Source organism: Clinocottus analis, unplaced genomic scaffold (genome assembly GCF_023055335.1).
Source record: "Clinocottus analis isolate CAN_PGR_092001 unplaced genomic scaffold, fCliAna1.0.p SCAF_15, whole genome shotgun sequence".
In the NCBI taxonomy this organism is placed as follows: domain Eukaryota; kingdom Metazoa; phylum Chordata; class Actinopteri; order Perciformes; family Cottidae; genus Clinocottus; species Clinocottus analis.
Window position 1 is genome coordinate 6,419,886 of NW_027175876.1, and position 20,135 is coordinate 6,440,020.

Here is a 20,135-nt window from a genome sequence, read left to right on the forward strand (position 1 = left end):
CACACACACACACACACACACACACACACACCAGGCAAAGTAGAGCCACAGAGAGCTTGATGAAGCTGCGTTCACACAAAATCTGGTAATGTGACACCTTTCCACAGTGTTCTGTGTCAGTCAGAAAACAATCAAATATCAGAAAATAATGTCTTATTTCTCATTTTCTTGACTCTCTCTCTCTCTCCCTCCCTCCCTCCATTCCTCCCTCTCCCTCTCCCTCTCTCTCTCTCTCTCTCTCTCTCTCTCTCTCTCTCTCTCTCTCTCTCTCTCATCCGTTGAGCTGGGGACAACTTTGAATGTTCTGTTTCCAAGGGTAAGCAATAATTGCTGCGTGGTATATACTTTTAAGTGAGTATCATGACACACTGATATCAAGATCATGTATGCTTTGTTTGTGTTCCTCCTCCACGGCGCTCACTCTTCAATCTACAGCCCTGTCTGCAGCAGTCATAATAGAAAAGTCACAGCCCAATCATCATAACCACATTTCCCTCGTGATGCCGCACAGGAGCACACAAAGGTTGCCCTCAGTGCTCCTGCAGGGCGGTTCGGGGGGCAGATTAATCTTTAAATGAATCTGACTCTAATAACCACTTGAATGAATTAGCTAGGGGAACAACCCCAAGCCATTCCAAAAGAGAGGAAAGAACGGTCGCGTGTTTCGGGCTCTTTCTCCTCGTCAGTATAAATCACAGTGAGCAAAATGAGGAGCCGCCCCCGCCCACTCAACCCCCGGTCTCTGGAGAGGTGTAACTGTAGGGGTTTGGAGAGAAGAGATGAGCTCCCTTGAGAGATTCAATACGAGAGAATGTAATGCCCTAGGAGCAGCAGGAGGATATTAGCTTATCTCATAGAGGGAGACAGGGCAAAGAGAGAGAGGGAAAGAGACAGAGAGAGGGAGAACTGTACAGACTGAACATACAAAATCCACCATCACATTTGTGTCTACGTAGTCCTCTGTGACTCGTGTTATCTCAGCGCGCTTACAGCACCGCAGCACTGCCAATGAGGTGAGCACCATGAGTGTTACAATAATCGTATCATCTTTAACAGACGGTCTGGTTCTGTGTCTAAGAGCTACGGACACCAGGGTAGGACTCTTTGTATGTGTGCGTATGCGCGCATGTCTGACCACAACCAATTGCGTCAGTCTGAAAGTGCCATGTATGAGAGTGGCAGCATTTCTATTGCTATTGCTTGCAATTATTTACATAGCAAATAGTTGTTTGCTGCTTTATTAATGCTGTGAATATATAATTTAGCAACTGAAAGCCTAAATGACAAGTTTACAGATGAGATATTTATCTTCAATTTATATTCATGTTCATTTATACACGCATAATCACATAAAGTAAATGGATTTTTCTTTTATTAAACCAGCAGGAACAACACTGGCTGTCATACATTTTATCACATATATTACAGAAAAACAATCCAAACACAGCAACTATGTTAGTGGAGATAAGACTTTGTATAAACACTAATCTGGTAACTGATAGCAGACCATGTTGGTCTGACACATGCCAGGTCCAGAGAGATCTGAGCAGCTCTGACAGAGTCTGTTTTTTTTATTGTCTTTTATTTATAGACAGACACTGTTGCCTCTGGGGAAGCCAAATGAAGCCACATGACTCAGAGCTTTAAAATGACTCAGTGCTTTACCTTTTACAAAATGTTTCTCTTTTTACAACTGCAATACGCACGCACAATCACTGTGCAGCCGTGCGACGTCACTCCGGAGACACTGTATAAATCATGACATTGTTAAATCATGAATTTCACAAACTGCTCTTTGTAAATGAGAAAAAAAACAACATATTTTCTTTGGTGGTGACTGTGCAGCACTGAGTGTTTATTTTGTGAAGTGATATTTTATAGATTAAATACTTTATAACGTAGCAACTCAGCATGAACTGGAATATATATTAAAAATTGATACTCGTCTCTGTATGCTAAATATAAAGCTACTGCCAGAAGACAGCTAATTTAGCATAGCATAAAGAATAGCTAAATCTGTCTGCGAGCACCTCTAAATTAATGTTTGTTGAGGACGTATTTTGATTCTTCTTGTATTTTGATAGCAAAGTAAACTTCATCTTCATTAAACTGCACAGAAGTGGGAGGAATGACTTAAAAGGATTCCAAAAGAACGAAAATAAGGGAGATTTTCCTACCTCATCGTAAGTGTAGCGATAGTCGGCCTTCTTTGATTTCAGATCCCACAGGACCACGATCCCAGCCTCATATCCAATTATAAGCTGGAGAGGAAGAGCGACGGGCAGTCAGTGAGATGGTTAGCAGAGATGACAGAGACGAGATAGAATAGACTCCATGATGGGCAGAAAAATATGTCATACATTTGACGTTATTGCGCAGCATGAAAGGACACCAGGTGTAAGCAGACCCACCCTGGGTCACAAGACATGATGCTAAAAGACTATATTTAGAACAGAAAGTGTGAGTTTTTTGAGGACTTATTTATAGAACTTCAGATGTGTTAATAAAGCAGATCAACTGAACATAATGAAACCTGTTAACATGTGCACTGGGACAATGAGGCTGTATTCAAGCCCCTTGTAGATATATATATATATATATATATATATATATATATATATATATATATATATACACATATATATATATATATATATATATATATATATATATATATATATATATATATATATATATATATATATATATATATATATATCGATCTCAGCCAGTCACCTTACTCATATTGTTAAAAAGCTTTTCAAATCCCAGTGATGTATCAGAAAAATAACTTCAACGAAATAGAGCAGATATAGAGAGTGTACAGCATGGAGAGAGCAAACGATCCTCAAGTCAAGGATTTAATATTGTTGCTGCTATCGGAAAGAGGATGACATACATTATGTGTATTTCGATTTTGCATATATTTGCATGTGTGTGTGGACAAAGAAGTGTTGTCATTTACCTTTCCTTCATCCATGGGGTTGTCACTTATGTGCACAACTGGTCCAGGGTGAGCCTTGGAGGACCTTATGACAGAGACAAAGAGAGAGACATATATGTTTAGCTTTTCAAGCTGGGATGCAGTACATTAAAACAAGACTATAAACATATAGTTCTCTCACATAACATAGTGACGTATGGAGTTGGGCTAAGGTGGAAAGCAAGAGTCTTTGAACCTGTGTAAGGGGTCCGCCAGGGAGGACAGCTCTACCAATCACTCCAAGGCTCTAAAAGGCTGTTCAAAGACATAAGCTCAGTTAAGGTTGTGATGGATGGCACTGTCAGGCCAGACAGTCCCCGATGGCTGTGTGTGTGCGTGCGTCCGTTGCTGTGTGTGTGACCATTTGCATGTCAGCGGAGACAGCACAAAATGCTCGGCTGCCCCCTCCTCTCCTCCTCCTGTCTGCGCTTTACCCTCCAGACAGCCTTATGTCAAATCTCCTCTCTCTGCGTGCCACGTGGTTGCAGAATTTACCTAACCTGCCCTGCCTTTAAGAGATGACGTGGCTGCACAGTGCCAAAGAAGGTCACAGATGAAAAAGAGTGACTGTTAGAGCCTTAAACATAACCCCAATACCAGGGGGCAAGTGCCCGAGAAGAAAAGTAAGGAGCTGCAACCAAACGGAAGTAATGCAGAAGGAGGTCATGTTTTTTTTAATTCATCTGGAAGTCAACAGTGAAGGACAAGACATGCTGGTGATACTATTAAGTATACAAATATGTCTATATGGAGAGTAGCAGTGAGTGTCGGGGAAGAGGGGTCGTTTCGTTGAATATGTTAATCTAGTCTGCCTGACTCATTGATCCTTCATCTGACTGAGGTTTGTGCCAGTTAGAATCTGAGGCCCCGACCACGGCCCTGAAATATGAGGAGCCTAACTTTGCTGAGTACCGATGAGTCCGTGGCGCTGTCCGTGGTGCTGAAGTAGCAGAAGGAATACACTATAGATTTGATAGCAGGTGTGTGTGGGAGAGGGGTGGGGGCGCTGCACAATCAAGGTTATTATCGATTATTCATTCATGTTCGGGAAACAAAATGTGTATTGCACTTTCACATTTAAATAAAGAAATCACTGCTTTCATGCTGTGCTACATTCCTGCTGGTGGAAAAGTAGTTGCTTCAATATAAGATTTGTTTTCCTCCTGTGTTAAACATGTACAAATCGCCTATTAAGTACAAGTACAAGTGGGGAGAGAAGGATCGCATGTGCTGTCTGCTTGTGTGCGGGCCTGTGTGTGCACACATGCATGCGTTTGTGTGTGTGTTTGTGTGTGTTAAAAGGTAGCAGTTAGTGGGCAGGCAGGCAGTCAGTCAGATGTCTCTATATTTAGCCTGTTTGTGCCAGAGCCTTATTACCTAAGCTCTGCTGCAGCTGGAGCTGTTGATTTATCTAATCCCCCTTCACTGCCTGTCTTTCAGCTAACAGTCGTCCATAGCAGAACGCTCATGCATACACACACGCACACACACGCACACACACACACACACACACACACACACACACACACACACACACACACAAGCATTTGCATGTCGGCACAGTTAAAAGACATCCTAACATCCACCTCATTTGTAAAACCCACATCCATAACAAACAATTACCCTCTTGGCGAATTACAAAATGCAACTTGCATAAAAAGCCCGTCCCACGAGGTTCATTTCCTCTTGTTTTAGGATTTTAATGCGCAATGTTCTCCATCTCCCTCCGTGAGACTCCGTAAACAAATCTGGTTTGTTAAAACCTGTTGTTTTACAGTAAATAAATCTGACAAATCTTCTCAAAATACATGGTCAGGTTTGGAGATGAAGGAGTCACCATGGCAACAGAGGCAGAATGGGCAGAGCACAAGCTCCCAAAACTCATCCATACTCTGCCACAAACACACAAACCCATCCACACACATACACACACACACAGACACACACACACGCCCACTCACACACACAGACACAAACAACTTCAACACGCTCCTGTAAACACACATTTCTGACTGCCGACTGCTAATGACTCTGCGTTTTGCATACAGAGGAAAAAAAAAGGTCTTCAGGAACAAGAACAATTGGGAAGGCGTGAATAAAAGAACATGTGTGTCTCTGATTGCTTGTAGATGTTTTAGTGTTGATGCGCACTACTCCACTACTATTTATCTCTATGCATACTGGTTTGGCTGTGAGCATGCCATTATCCTTATGGCATCATTCACAGTTATGAGGACCACATGCTTGTCTTACAATTACTGATTTAAGATCTTTTATGTTACACACAGGGACACGCACAGAGAGGCAGACACACACACACACACACACACACGACTCCTGGAGTTAAACTAAATGCCTCGTGGCAAATATAACACTTAAATCTGTTGTTGCCGAGTGGCTTCATGATCAGAGCGGCTCTCTGGACTCACAAGCTTATATGATGTATGAGAATATCAGTTCACACTGGTTTCACTCCTTTCCAAGGTGTGGCTTTTGTTTCTGAACAAAGGTTTTTAAAATATCTGCCCCCTTTGGCCCCTTCAGTTGCAATAAATAAAGTCATAGGCAATAAACCTTTAATGCACCGTATCTGTCTTTGTACCTCAGATATTCATCCAAACGCAGCGATGCCTTCAATACTTTAAGAAAAGGACCATTTGACTCTGTGTGTGTGTGTGTGTGTGTGTGTGTGTGTGTGTGTGTGTGTGTGTGTGTGTGTGTGTGTGTGCGTGCACACATGCACCATAGAGGAAATGTCTGAGTCTGTAGATGACGCAGGGGGATGTTTAAGGGAAAGGGAATTTTAAAACATCTCTTAAGGGCAGGCTCACATGTTCTTACACACAATCAGCAATATGTGAATAAAAAAAAACAACTAAGAACGAGGACTGAACCACATACACAGACACACATGTACAGTGAAGTGCTGAACATGTGTGCGATAGCAGAGGCACAGTCACCATGACAATGTCTCCACGGCAACATGACTTGAAAGGCCTGTTTGCAGCACAAAGTACCGTATGCTGCCGCACGTCACCTTGGACTATGATTGGGTTTGTGTGTTAACTCATATAGGATACACATTTTCCAGATGAAAGTGCAGAGTACATGCGAAGTGTTTCAGTGCATGAAAGAACAAAACTTTATTACTAAATCCTCTGACCAAAACAGTAGCTTGTTGCATTAGATCGCCTCCTGCTGTGGACTGATAAGGCCATTGACAGCTCAGCTGTGATACACAGATTTCTGCTCCCTGTTTAAAAGCTTACTGAGAGACAGCAAGAGCAACAGAAACAACCATTATGTGATGTGTTGCAGTTAAAAGAGTTGTATCATTTGGGAAATATACTTGTTCACTTATCTGTCAGTTAAGTAGGGGATAATGCCCTTCGAGGTGTCCATAATCAGGAATTAATGGATCTGGCCTCCCCTCAGTCCATTAAATCCTGATAATGGACACCTCAAAGGGCATTATCCTGCTTACACCATGTACACTTGCCCAAAAAAAAACAAAAATTTAGACCATTCATTTATATTTGCATACGAAACCCAAATCAAATATTTTTACTCTGTGATGTGTGTTTTGTTGTTAACCCTTGAGGCCTTGCTAATTCCTGTAACTGTAATGACAACAAAGTATGTATGCAATGAAAATGTGACTCCTCCAGTAAGTACAAACCTAGAAATAGTTATGGTCCGCTCAGCAAAGAGAAGAGAAGATTTAAGATCAATAACATTGGGAACAGTTGAAAAGAACCAGACTATCTATCCAGCGATGTCATAGTCCCCAAATATGTACTGTTGGCCACGTGCTTAAAAGTCCAGTTGAATAGTGTATGAAGTGTGAGACTAACGCGAACTTTTTTAACTCTTCGACTTTCGATACAACCAGGCATTGGAACATTCTCTCAAAAGGTGTGTAGCCTAAAATCTGGTCCTGTGTATTTTGGACCAAATTTGTCTCCCGATACGGCTGCTTATATCGGTTTAGTATTAGATTAAATAACATAACTGTACCTTGTGAATTATGACATGAATGCTAACCAACGTGCCAACTGCACAATAAGTGACAGCAACTATTTATGCTGCACTGAATAAACAGATGTGAATCCTCAAAATGATTTGCAATGTCCATCTTTCCAAGTGTTGGAGGGCTGGGTGTCACCACTGTCCCGGGCCTCCATCTGGACCACTGTACATGTCTTAGAGGAAACTGGAGGCTGTGATGCTTCCCTCGTAGAGCACTACTGTACCAGCTGAGGACCACCCATGTGCATAAAAACAGCACGCAGGAACATACGTTTAAGCATGAAAAAATAAGCAATTACAGGGCCCTGAGTGGGAGGAAATAAAAGAGGACAGGATAGGCCTCTGGCCAACATGTTCACATGAACTATGTGTCATAGTAAGCTGTTAACATTTTACCACTCCTGTCCCACTTCTCTCCGGCCTTCTGTACCCAGTGACCATCTCGCTGAATCAAAATCAAACCCGCACACAGATGCTGCCAGGTACAAATATATAAATATCCTTGCATATACAGTGCATACATACAATTATGAATCTTGTGAACAAACACAGATTCACATGTGGCCTTATGGCAATGTCCTTAATGCCTAAAGCAGTGACTGAACTATAGTGCCTAGCAGTTGTTTATGTACTGTAATATATGTGAGTCACACAAACACACAGTACTGGGCCAGGCCAGGCCTGGGGCCACTGACACGGCTACTGCAGCTTGTCCCCAAATAGAAGGGCCCAAGGGAAGATGACCCCGGTACACATCATATTCTAGACTCATTGCAGCAATCACAATAGAACAGAGGTGTAGAAGGCTGGAATATAAAATCTTTAGAAATGTTTTTAATAGCACGACATGTCCGACCAGTTTATCACAATAATGCTAATGTAGACAACTCCGAGTGTTCAGCTGATGACACTGAAATATGACCCAGCTTCTAAATTCAAGTTCGCAACAACAACTCATCGTTTTGTCAAAAATTGTCTTCAAGATTGTGAAAAATGCCCAGCACAGGTTCACAAAGCCTGATGGGACCAGTTCAAAACTTAAAGATAATCAATGTATGTTGATAGAAAACAGAGAAAAGCATTTCACATTTTTCTAAATCAATTATTTATTTCATACAAAAAGAGAAAAATTGTTTCAGCACGACAATAATTTCCCGTTCTTCAGAGTCAGAGAAGAACAATGGGAAAGGTACAGAGGCTTTTGTACCTGGACTACTGCAACCCTACCAACCCCACAGCTGTCAAAGAACAAAAGAAGAAAGAAGAAGAGAATCACATCACACCTCTCTGATCTGGGTCAAAGCAAAGCACAGACACACACTCATACATATAGACATGTATGCAAACTGAGAGCTTCTGCAACAAATCCATGACTCAATTACTGGCACTGCCGCCATCGTCAAGACACAGTGTCTCGTAGAATGTGTGTGAGAGGGATGGAGGCCTGAACCAAAAGATATAGGAAGCTCCTTTGCAATAAATATGCAGGGCGGAACGGATGGAAACCACAATATATCAAATTAATAAATTTCCACTTACAGGATAGTGGGACCTTTTATTTTATGTAAAAGTATTTCATTTCAAAGTCTAATACTAACAGCAGTGTTATGGATAGGACTACAGCAATTATAGATGTATTAACTTTTACTTTTCATAGAGAGAACTTTTTCATGACATCAGGAACAGCTTTGGAATGGAGGAGTTATTTTAAACCACTATGAGGGTGGTCGGGGGGGGAAAAGCATTGACATTGAGGTGAAATAAGGTGAAGAGGAGTGAATGGCACCGTAAAGGTGAAATGAAAAACAAGGACAATACAGTCTAGCAAATAAAAGTGTAAGTTATTGCTTATCTTTTAGTCCGGAAGAACTCCTGTATCTACCGCTCTATCTTATCATCCACATCTCCCCTCTTTCTCATCAATATCCCCCCTTGCCTTCCTCTTCTGCCCTTTTTTTCTTTAATTGAAAACTTTTTCCTGCCACCTCGTTATCCTCACTGCTCTGCCCTCTGTTACCTGCATTTATCCCTCTGTCGCCACTCCATTCCTCTCCTCCATCACCTTCCTCCTCTGCATGTCCTTTACCCCAGGCAAAAGCCCTGTCTCATCCATTCCACTCCCGTCTCCTCTCTGTCATACACACCCCCCTCCCTTCCCCTCTCCCACCCCTCACTCTCTCGCCTTTACTTCTCTGCAGCCCTGTCGTCGAGACGAGACGTCTGTGTGTACCGTACACTGATCTCGGCAGACACCTGTTCCACCCCCTCCCTCCTTCCTCCATCTTTTCCCTCTCTCCTCCTCCACACACACACACACACACACACGCACACACACACACACACACACATGCACAGAAGGGGATGAGGGGGAAAGCGTGAAGCAAAACGCTCCAGTGAATAATTTAAGTCGCTACAGCAGGGAACCAAAATGGAGCCTGTCAAACTGACAGATCCATTGAAACAGCAAAGAGACAGGTCGCTCACTACCTGGAGTCCGATACTGTGCCTGAAAGTGATCCAGACTGACTAATGATTCTTTCTTATCTCATTATATTCAAGCCACAATAACCTTTTGAAAGGTAAAATGTTGATTCCACTGCATCACTTAAGTGCTGCAACGTGAGTCAATAGAGCCTGGGATCAATGTTGCAGTGCTAGTGATATGAGTTTGATTCCTACAGAGTTCAAATATTGATCTGTGTATCAGGGATTCACCGCGGATGAGAACCCCCTCCATGCCGCACAAAAACCTGCACAGCGGCATGCTAAGTTTGCAGCGTTTGAAGAAGAGGAAAAAGAGGAGAGCAAATGCAAGAAACCTGCAAGGCATTGGGCGCGGCAGGCAACATCAGAGGGTGACACGTGGGCAGTTATACTCACAGTTCAATGGCTTTGTTCCACATGATGACGTAGCCTGAGAGCATAAAGGACTCCACGTTGACGAGGTGGATGTTCCCTCGTTCTGTGCCGATGTACAACCATTTACTCTGGAAGGGCAGGTGGCAGAAGGTTATTCTGTGAAGAGATGGAGACACAAGTTAAAAGAGGAGAAGCGTGGATCAGGTGGAACCAGGGACAAAGACACCGACATCCGAGAGACAGAAGCTTCTTGAAAATCACTCAACGTCCTATTATAACGAGAGACAAATTATGCAAAACCTGTGAGAGGATTATTTACCACTCCATCAGGTCGAAGCAGTCGACATGAGAGTGGCAAACCAAAGAGATCTTTGAGTCATTCAATTCAATCAGCCACCTTCAATCCAGACCTACGGGGCACATGAGGGCAAAGAGACACCTCGAATTCTCCTGTTTTCATCTTCACTTCCCCGTCTCCTCTTTTCATCCATCCATCAGACTTAAGTTTAATGAGAGGTTAGAAACCCTTCTCTCTTTAGCTGTGGCTATCCATTCATCTTCTCATTCCTTTTTCATCATTTTGCTCTTTCATCCAGCCTTCAATTCAACCCTCAATCCGTCTGAGGAATAATAATGTACAACCTTGGTAATCCGCCTTGCTAATATTTCAAGGTCGCCGAGCTCCTCCAGTGATCCTCTTTATTCTGCACGGTGCTTTGAGCTCAACCTGTGGACTTCAGGGGCCTGTATTTATAAGACAACACCCCTGGCTCATCAGCTGGTACACACCACCCAAGTAGGGAGACACATTAAATTGTATCCATCGCTTTTGACTTTCCTCTGTATCCATTACTTCCAACAGGAAGGACACACTGGAGTATTTCCTCTGCGTTCATGACAGATTGGCTCATCTTTAGAAATGGGATCACTCTGCACAACAAGTTGAATATCTCAATGTAATATCTGCTGTCAAAGACACTTTAGATACAGTATGTCAAAAAAATAATAGTTTTCTTTTTATAATCCGATTAGATGGGATACAACTGGCATTAAACTCAAGACCAGGCCCTGTGCAGTATTCAAGGAGAGATCCAAACAACCCCTTTCCCCAGGCTTCAATTACTCTTTTTTGAACTGCATAACATTACAACCATATTGTATATATATATGTAATAAGAATAAAATGTATATATATATTTTTTTTTTAATCAAAATAAACATCAAGATATTGAGGATATATTGTAACTGAATGAATATGCAAAACATTCAAAATCAACTGATGGGATTTGTTTTCGCGACAATATTTCCCTTTCCTAACTAAAGCATGATTAACAGGTTTATGGTTCAAGTAAAAGCACCTTGTTGAAAGAAAAGAGTGAACAAAATACGGGATGCTGGCTTCAAACTCTGGTCTTTGAGTTTTTGGTATGAAAGTCATGTGATTGTTTTTGTGCAAAGTGTAAGAAAGTGACACTTTCTCGACTTGAAACATGTGATCTGGGCAGCAATTATTTTCCTCCTGAACATATTCGGCAAATGATGCTAGAAGTTATCAGTATGCATGTATTCTATCGTAGAAAGGGTTAAACATAAACCTTGCATTGTACTGTATAAATATACATACACTCAATAGCACGGCAACACATGGATTTGTGTAAACATGTCCTTGCAGTGACTTTGAGGGTCTGTTTGTTTTAATGCGCAGTATACCTCTCTCTCTCTCTCTCTCTCTCTCTCTCTCTCTCTCTCTCTCTCTCTCTCTCTCTCTCTCTCTCTCTCTCTCTGTCTCTCTGAGTCTTTCACATTGCTGCTTCAGGGCTGTATTGAGAGTAGGAGCTCCTACTACAGCACACACACAAACACGCATGCACACACACGCACACACACACACACACACACACACACACACACACACACACACACACACACACACACACACACACACTAACACATACACACACTCTCACTCACACACCTTTCTCCTGCCCCAGTGCTATGCTCCAAAACATGAATATATTCATTTTTTTGGGAGAAATCGGGCTACTTGACATAAATCTCATCCAAACAGTCTCTATTGTACACAGAGACTCTCAAAACACTCAAACACACTAACCTACATTTACATACAGTATTTACTAACAGGAATATGGTCTTGCTTAATCAAATATGAGAGCAATAATGGAGTTGCACATGGTCATCTGATGATGCAAGTTGACTCAGAGCGACATCACTACCTTGCAATCCGTTCCCATAAAACATGTGTAGTTATACATGACCGATGTGTTTTTGCGAAAGACATTTTGGAGGAATATTTAAATTTGTAGTTTTGCAAAGGAATTGTTCATGAAGATGAGGTTGCGAGAGCACGAGATGACTTACTACTGTTCCATTAACAGCTGATCAGTGAGACGCACACACTCTACAGACTCACTACCATTGAGATGGCTAAGAGCCGCGTGACGTTTCATGACAACTTGTGGCGGACTGTCCACTAGATTTAATGTCTTTTTCCATCTGCACGAACGGATGTGCCTCTTCTATGCATATGAGGGCTCGGGTGAGTGCATGTGTTGGTTTTCGGGTTTAGTTTTGCGTGTGTATTCATCTCAGCAACCGATATGAACTCACCTATTTACGTTTGTTCTGTAAATGATTGTTGCACACAGGCGGGAACCTTCAGTTCTGCCGTGTGAAGGCAATGCAGAAGGAAGTGTCTAAAAATGTGCATTCTCTCTACTTACCAGCAGGGGGCAGCTTTTCTGGTATCAGAAATAAATCAGATTGTATGAAAGTCTATGAGAAAATGACCTTGCTTCTCTCATGACTTATTCCCTCAGTAAACATTGTAAACACAAGTGTACAATCTCATTCGCTACATGATGTTCATTTAGTAAATACCATGGAATAAAGTATGCTTTAGGGCAGGTTTACTGTGATTGACAGGTCTCAGCCGCTACCAGAGTCGTACACGGCATCTCTGTGTCACTCCCCCGAATTCCAATTATGCTAAATTACGTTTATTGGTTGAGAACTTGCCGACAGACGTAATTCAAGATGTAGATCCAACGGGTGACGGAACGATAACTCCATCCACTTCTTATATGCAGTATATGCTTGTATAAATATGCTCTATCTGTGTATCTGTGCGCACATACGAGCCATGTGATTCAGTGCTCTTAGAGCTAGTATTAGAAGGCCGACTGAGAGGCAAGAAGCATACGTAATTATACAAATTTGCTCGAAATTTAGCAGCGTGTGTGTTTCCATTTCTTTGTTTGCAACCAATTGTTTGTGCAAGTGTGCTTTTGTGCGCGCCATTGTGTTCACACTTGTTGTACACGCACGAGTGTCCTGCTTCAAGTGATCACGACGCATAAAGGCAGCTGCCAGCTCGCAGGCTCAGGGCCAAACACATTGCCTCAGAAATGACAGACGCCTGTCACACACAACTCTGAGGTTAACTGCACTGTGGGCTAAACGTATGAGAGCATGGTTCAGTGCAAATGAGAGGGGGATACTTTAGAAAACCATCCTTTGAAATGTTTGGTTTTATGTGATGTTCCTGTCAAAGAGGACTGTTGCAAGTGGAGTAATCTGTGCCTGTTCGTCATTAGAAAGTCACCGTCCATCCACTAAAATACGTTGATCTAAACTGACTTGATTTAGTTTGCTTTTTTTTTTCGGAACAATTTTTATTAAACTGCCCTGGAGCAAAACGCTGACCACAAACTGCTGAATGGCTGACTAGACAATAATGTGCTATGGAAACACTATGATTTAGTTCCAGTGATGAGTCTGCCATTGCTGCAGCAAAGCAGTAACAGAACATTTAATGAGTTTAAATATTCTGTATTGTAATTAAATCTGTATCTGTATGTGTTAATCTTCTTCTGGACAATATTCTTGTCATTGCACAAAATAATTTGACAGAAATTGAGATTGCTTGGAATTGGTGATTCTGACAATGAGTTAGTTAAAAGTTGAATAAGTGTTGATAAGTCTAAAGATGTCGAAGAAATTCAGCATCACTGTTAAGAGAACAAAGGCAGAGTCCTAATGTTTGAAGTATCTAATGCCCCCCCCCCCCTCCTCCCTGTGTTCAGCAAACTGAATCAGTCAAATATTGGTCAATAAATAATACTTTGCTGAATAAATGAACACATTTCAAGAATTTCTATTAATTTAATTGAAGCAATAGCTTTGTCAAAAAAAATAGATATTTTGGAACGTAAGATTAAAAATTCCAATATTAAGTGACTCGTATCTGCTTCGAAAATCCAAGTGTGTGTGCGCGTGTGTGTGTATATGTTGGCCCTGATTACTCCCTCTCATCATCTCCCATCATATCACCCTGCGTAGACGATAGCTTCCACATCTGCAGTGCATTCCTGTGAGGCCAGGAGGTGACGAGAGCATCCTACGCCAGAATGACTCGGCAGGATTTCTTCTGCGCTCCCTCCATCCCCACACTCCTACTCACAGACTGACTCACTGCTCTCTGGCTGAGGCCCAGTCTGTCTCAACTCCTCCTCTCCTCCCTTCTCTCCTCTCTCCTAGTGCCTGTGATCTGATGTGAATGGATGCTGACGCTGGAGGGCTTTCTGCAACACTGCTTTTCCCCATCAACTCGAATACTGATCAGGCGAAGGAAGGCGAGAAGAAAAAGGAAGGTGGGAGAGAAAGATGTGCTTCTGAGTATTGGAATGGGCCCCCACAAGACAGGACACCTCCAGACATCAAAAGGTGAATTTAGGTTGTATAGAAAATAAATGTGTCCAAAAAGTTTAGAAGAAACAGGCCAGTGCAACAACACAGCATACTCGCAAAGGGAAAGGAGTCTATTGCTTATAGGTGTGTTTTAAAAACAAGCACATATGCACTATTTGGTGGAGAAGGCTATTCTTTGAGAGTAAGGTGAGACAATTGATACTAGTCTCATATCTGGGCATGAAGTATGGACCTGGAGGCAGGAGGCTATTAGCCTAGCTTAGCAGGGGAAACAAAGTTAAAAAAGATTACCCGCACTGCTAAAGCTCACAGGCTAACTCATTGTATTTTTTTCAAAACAACAATTTGTGGTTGAATGGAGAGTTATATGTCGGACATTTCAACAGCTAGTTTTGTTGTCACCGTGAGGTTAACCGCTACCTAGCAAAGACGCCGCATAGACGTACTGTGTGGAAGGTAATCTGCTATTTGCTATGCAAAGTAATTCCCTCTAAAACCACAAATTGTTGTGTTTGTGTAAAAAAATGATGTTGGTGAATTATTTCTCAAAATTATCTTATCTTTATATTTGTTTTAAATCCCATGGTTAATGATGTACCTAGAATTTTGTGGGGGAGTTCAAACATAAGGGTTTTCTTTGACTTTTGTTGCCTTTTTGTATTGTTGCCCAGTGGCAGATATAGTTATGGTTATGGTTATGGTTATAGTTGGTTCCTCCACACCCTGACAAACTAAAGACAAGCGTTGCGCATACAGAGAGAAAAAAACAAAGGAGCCATGGTAAAACATAGGAGATGAGACAGAGTGGAAGTGGGTGACTACAACTTGTATAGGTTTTACAAATCTGTCCAATTTAAACCTGCAACGTGTCTCATAAAAGTGTCTCATAAACCAATTACACTGCTGCATACTTCCACAGTCATTCATACCTTCCGATGACACTTCAAACTGTGATCTTCTAATAACCATAACCTGATGCTATTTCCTTTGACGACTATATTACAGAGCAACCACTGTCGACTTGTGATAAAAATATACAAAGCAGAGAGATATTTATAGCCTCAGAGCCAGAAGAGATCTTAAAAGCTTCTCAGAGTACAAGACACTTGGCTAAACTGTGTGATAGAAAAGTTGAAATAAGATAGACTCAACTAGACCCTGATGTTCCCAATAACTTTGGAGGCCGCTCCTTGGGGCAGCAATTATTATAATGGAGGACTGCAGAGTTGTGTATCTCTTCACAGAGACAGCAAATGAAAAGCTGACCAGAAAACACTTGTATAAACAATATGATACCCATGTAAGAGACACTTCAATCCGCTATCAATACCTGTCAGCGTGCAGTGCCAAAAGATACAGGAATGCCGTCGACAAGTTGCCAGTATGTCGCAGGGCTAAAGGGCAACACATACAACGTTGTTTGACAACCATCAATGCAACCTTGCCCATTATTGTGTGTATGCCCAACAAAGCGGCTGCTGTCAGGAAAAGCAAACGTTCTATTTCCCGTCCTGGATCTGTCTCTATGTGGTGTACGTGCTATAGGTATCAACTGATGCGCGGCAGATGATGCAATTACTCGCAACCCAGCTGGTAAGTGTTGTGCTTAAGTAGACAAACACATTCACGGAGACACAATTAAGTTTCCAGTTCACCTGAGCCTTCTGTCTTTGTGGGCGGAAACCAGTGACCTAAATAAAAAAGATGCAAACTTGTTGTCATTATTAAGTTGAGAGTATCCAAATAGTCACAGAGAGACTGGTGTTCTGTAAGGCCAGTTATTAGAATAGACCTCAGTCATGAGGCTCCATTTATCCTCTTGATATTTTAATGGGATGAGGAAAGCCAATAAGTGGGACGTCTGGTCCCGCTCAAGAACTCCTGCTCGTGTCACCTGTTCCACTTCTTTCCTTCTGTCATACAATTCCATTGCTCCCGCTTTCCCAAATTCTACTACTCTTCCTCTCAGGCCTCTTCTTTCTCTTCCGCCCATTGCTTCAGGTTAACGTCTTCCCACTCTAAATGCCTCATGTGACTTTGTAGCTTCTTCTTTCAATCGACTTCTCTTGAGATGAAGTGACTTCGCTCCTTTCCGCTGCTGTGTCTCGAGGTCGTTGCGTTGGTCGACGGCGGTGCTTACTAAATGTCAGAGGCGGTCAAGCGCCTACGCAAGAACACAACCCGCCCTAAAAGACGCTGCCGGCCACCTGTCCATCACATCAGCGCTGTCTCAGATCATTGGCTCTGACGTTTAACCCATTCGCCACTTTTAACTGTGACAGATCACAGGCCAATGATATGATTGGCTCTGATGGTTCGTCGCTGCATCTGTGATTGGAGGAGACAGTGGACAGAAACTTCCTTGAGGTGAGGTGATTCTGCACTTCAAAATTCTATATTTTTGTGTGAATTTTTTTACTTGTCAGCCAAATATCAGTCCTTGAATATTAAATTGTCATTAATTAAGCACCATGGACAGTTCTGAAAATGGTCTCACACGCCAACCGTACAACCCTTTTACCACTTTGACAGTAAATAAAGGTGAGAAAGAGGGGTCGACATGTACCAAATGTTCCTGGACTTGAGTCCTTATATACATGGTTACATAATATTTGTCAGATAATTATTATAACAAAAATCAGAATGTCAGAAGTTTTAATTTCACACACCATCATCCACCATCTTAAAGTGTGTGTGACACTTTGTTTATTAATTGCTTATGTGTGTTTATGTTTATCGTCTGTTTGTTTGCGTGTGTGTGTGTGTGTGTGTGTGTGTGTGTGTGTGTGTGTGTGTGTGTGTGTGTGTGTGTGTGTGTGACAGCAACCTGCCAGTGTAAATGTTCAGGTGTTTTGGTAGGTTCACACGTGTGCCGCAGTGATGGGAAAGCCTTCAAAGGCAGAGTAAGTGAGCCAAATAATGAGTTCAGTTGGAGACCCACAGCGAGAGCGTCTATGTCACCTCCTTTGCCCTGTGCACAGTTTAGCAAGCGCAAAGACACATTTGCCAAATGAAATGCCGTCTGTTTGCATACAGCGTGGCAGTCAGTGAGAACTAACAGTTCGCACGGGCAGCAAACTGTGACACAGGCCCCTGCTCGGAAAGACACAATTCATGTTGCAACAGAGCGAGTGTGAGGGCGTAATTGAGGAGAAAAAGAGAGTAGTAGCAAGACGGACACATCGAATTAGCAGAAGGTCTTTCTAGTCATTTGCATTTTAGTGTGCCCTTCGTACCTCTCCTTGCTGAACTTGAGAGAGTGGAGGATAGCCGGTCTCTTCTGCCTCAGGTTCCACAGGTGAACACTGTCGTCAGCCAGAGCACTCACCAGCGCTCCCTGTAACAACAAAAGGGTCATTTTATATTCAGAGACACCACAGGTACCGTCATTGAACGGCACGTAGGTTATGACGACAGAAATGTCCACGAACACATTTACAGGCTGCTCGCTGTTGGCCTGACATGCGTGAGTCACGCTGCACTCCCTGGAAACTGATTTTTAAATTAGGCATCTTTTTCCCAGGTAACAGCAATGACTCATAAAATGTATATAAATGCATGTGTGTGTGTGTGTGTGTGTGTGTGTGTGTGAGTGTGTAGGAGGCACTAAAAATCATCTCCATCCCTCTCAGGGTTTATTGAAATTGTCACAGGCACACACACACACACACACACACACACACACACACACACACACACACACACAACTAAGCATGAAATACTGCATTTCTCAATAAGATGAAGTGATTCAAACTTGCCACATGAATCAGGAAGCAGTAGTTATTCAATACTTAAACAAATGTTACCAGCGTGTCAGCTGGATATTTCCATAAAGTCCTCAATAACACCAACAAGTGTTATTGACAAGTGCATCGGATCAATAAGAACCAAAAATGCGGTCCCTTCCTTTTTACCACCAATTTCTTGGTTCGAGCTAAAGACATATTTTTCTTTCTCTTTTTTCATTCAATCAAATATGTAAAAAAAATAAAAATAAAAATAGGCAGTCTGTGCAACCCAGCCCCACTGATACCACAAGACTTGTTCCAATGTGTATTCCTACTTTAGCTACAGTAGCATATGAGGAAGTGAACTGCTCATTGCCCAAAAACATGAAGCGACTTAAGGGAGTTAAGCAGAAAAGGAAGTCGAGTTACTTTCAAACTACCAGTACAACCATTATACATCCTTACCTCCAACAGCACACAGTGGGGACTACTTTTACAACACTTTAAGGGGTGGAATGTATTTATGAATATGCCCATAAGTATTATTAGTTAGTTAAAGACATAGAGTACAGTGGACTTTACCCACAGAATTACCAGTCTAGGACTTTAATGTTTCACTCGTGTTTTTTGTGACCTACCTCATTGATGAGAAACTGGAGCTGGATCACGGCCGCTCCACTCTCGTGCTGACAGTAACACTCCACGCCTGGACGACCAAACCTGAAAGGTTTTCTGTCAAGGAACGTACATTATCATATGCAACGTCAAAGCACTCGTTTTTGTTTGTTGATGGCATGCACTGAATATTCATACAGTGTTTTTCTGAAGGTCTTTTGCTCCTTGCTCCACCTGATTCAAAGGTCATGACCTCTGATACCTGGTTACTTGCACAGTGGATTTAAATGGTGTACCAACACAGCTTGAATACATCCATCACCGACAGGATTCAGCCTGTCTGACTCCCCAATAGCCTTTCAATCACATTCCTTTCTTGAAATGATTGTCACACTCTTCCACACGCTGTAATTGTACAGCATAGGGCTTAGTTTTACCAACAAGCTTATTATTTTAAGAGCAGATGTTCTTATACTAAATGTACTTAAGAGCACCATAACACTATTATGCAGGTGGATGATTGCAGAAACAGTTGTATGTTAAACAGAAGAGAGTGCTTGGGAGGAATACAGATAAAGTCAAAACAAAACAGAGGAACATTGGCAGTGCTGCAGCGAGGGGGAAAAACTGTACCAGGATTGAGGGAGAGCAAATGCAAGGAAGGGGAGAATTCAGATTTTCAAATCTATATAAATGAATCAGCAGAGAAGAGGTGGATATTATGTGAGCAGATGAGAAAATAATCGCAGGGAGAGAGAGAAAGAGAGAGAGAGAGAATACAGTTATTCAGAGATCGGCAACTCTGATAAAAGATGCAGAGGAGAGAGAAAACATGCACAGAGTGGTGGGAGGATCGAGAAAAAGAGAGATGCGGGAAAAGAGAAGGAGACGACAGAGAATTACTGGCTGCTCTTCCTGAGGAGAGTGAATGGGTGAGCTTACTGATTATACCCATTCATTCTTCTTACGACTCTCAGGATTAAGGTGGGGGGTGGCAATTTTTCATATAGGGGGCACATAGAGGTGTGACACCCTCGGGACAATACTATTGCTCATCTTTAGTTTGTGTGTGTGTGTGTGTGTGTGTGTGTGTGTGTGTGTGTGTGTGTGTGTGTGTGTGGTTGGTTGTATGTCTATGCATATGACCAGTGACTGTAAATTCCCTGCATAGGTCTCCAAGTAAAACACACTTT

General features: G+C 42.2%; 1 protein-coding gene across 3 annotated transcripts in view; it reads right to left on the reverse strand.

Annotated features, from left to right (window-relative positions):
- Nucleotides 1-20,135, reverse strand: part of stxbp5a (syntaxin binding protein 5a (tomosyn)) — an 82,313-nt gene that overhangs the window by 31,410 nt on the left and 30,768 nt on the right. For all 3 annotated transcript variants that reach the window (XM_068576715.1, XM_068576714.1, XM_068576713.1), the window contains exons 3-7: nucleotides 18,966-19,047; nucleotides 17,836-17,936; nucleotides 9,893-10,027; nucleotides 2,966-3,029; nucleotides 2,178-2,261 (exon numbers count right to left, since the gene is read on the reverse strand). In XM_068576715.1, coding sequence (XP_068432816.1) covers nucleotides 2,178-2,261; nucleotides 2,966-3,029; nucleotides 9,893-10,027; nucleotides 17,836-17,936; nucleotides 18,966-19,047 — 466 coding nt within the window. The remainder of the gene's footprint in view (nucleotides 1-2,177; nucleotides 2,262-2,965; nucleotides 3,030-9,892; nucleotides 10,028-17,835; nucleotides 17,937-18,965; nucleotides 19,048-20,135) is intronic.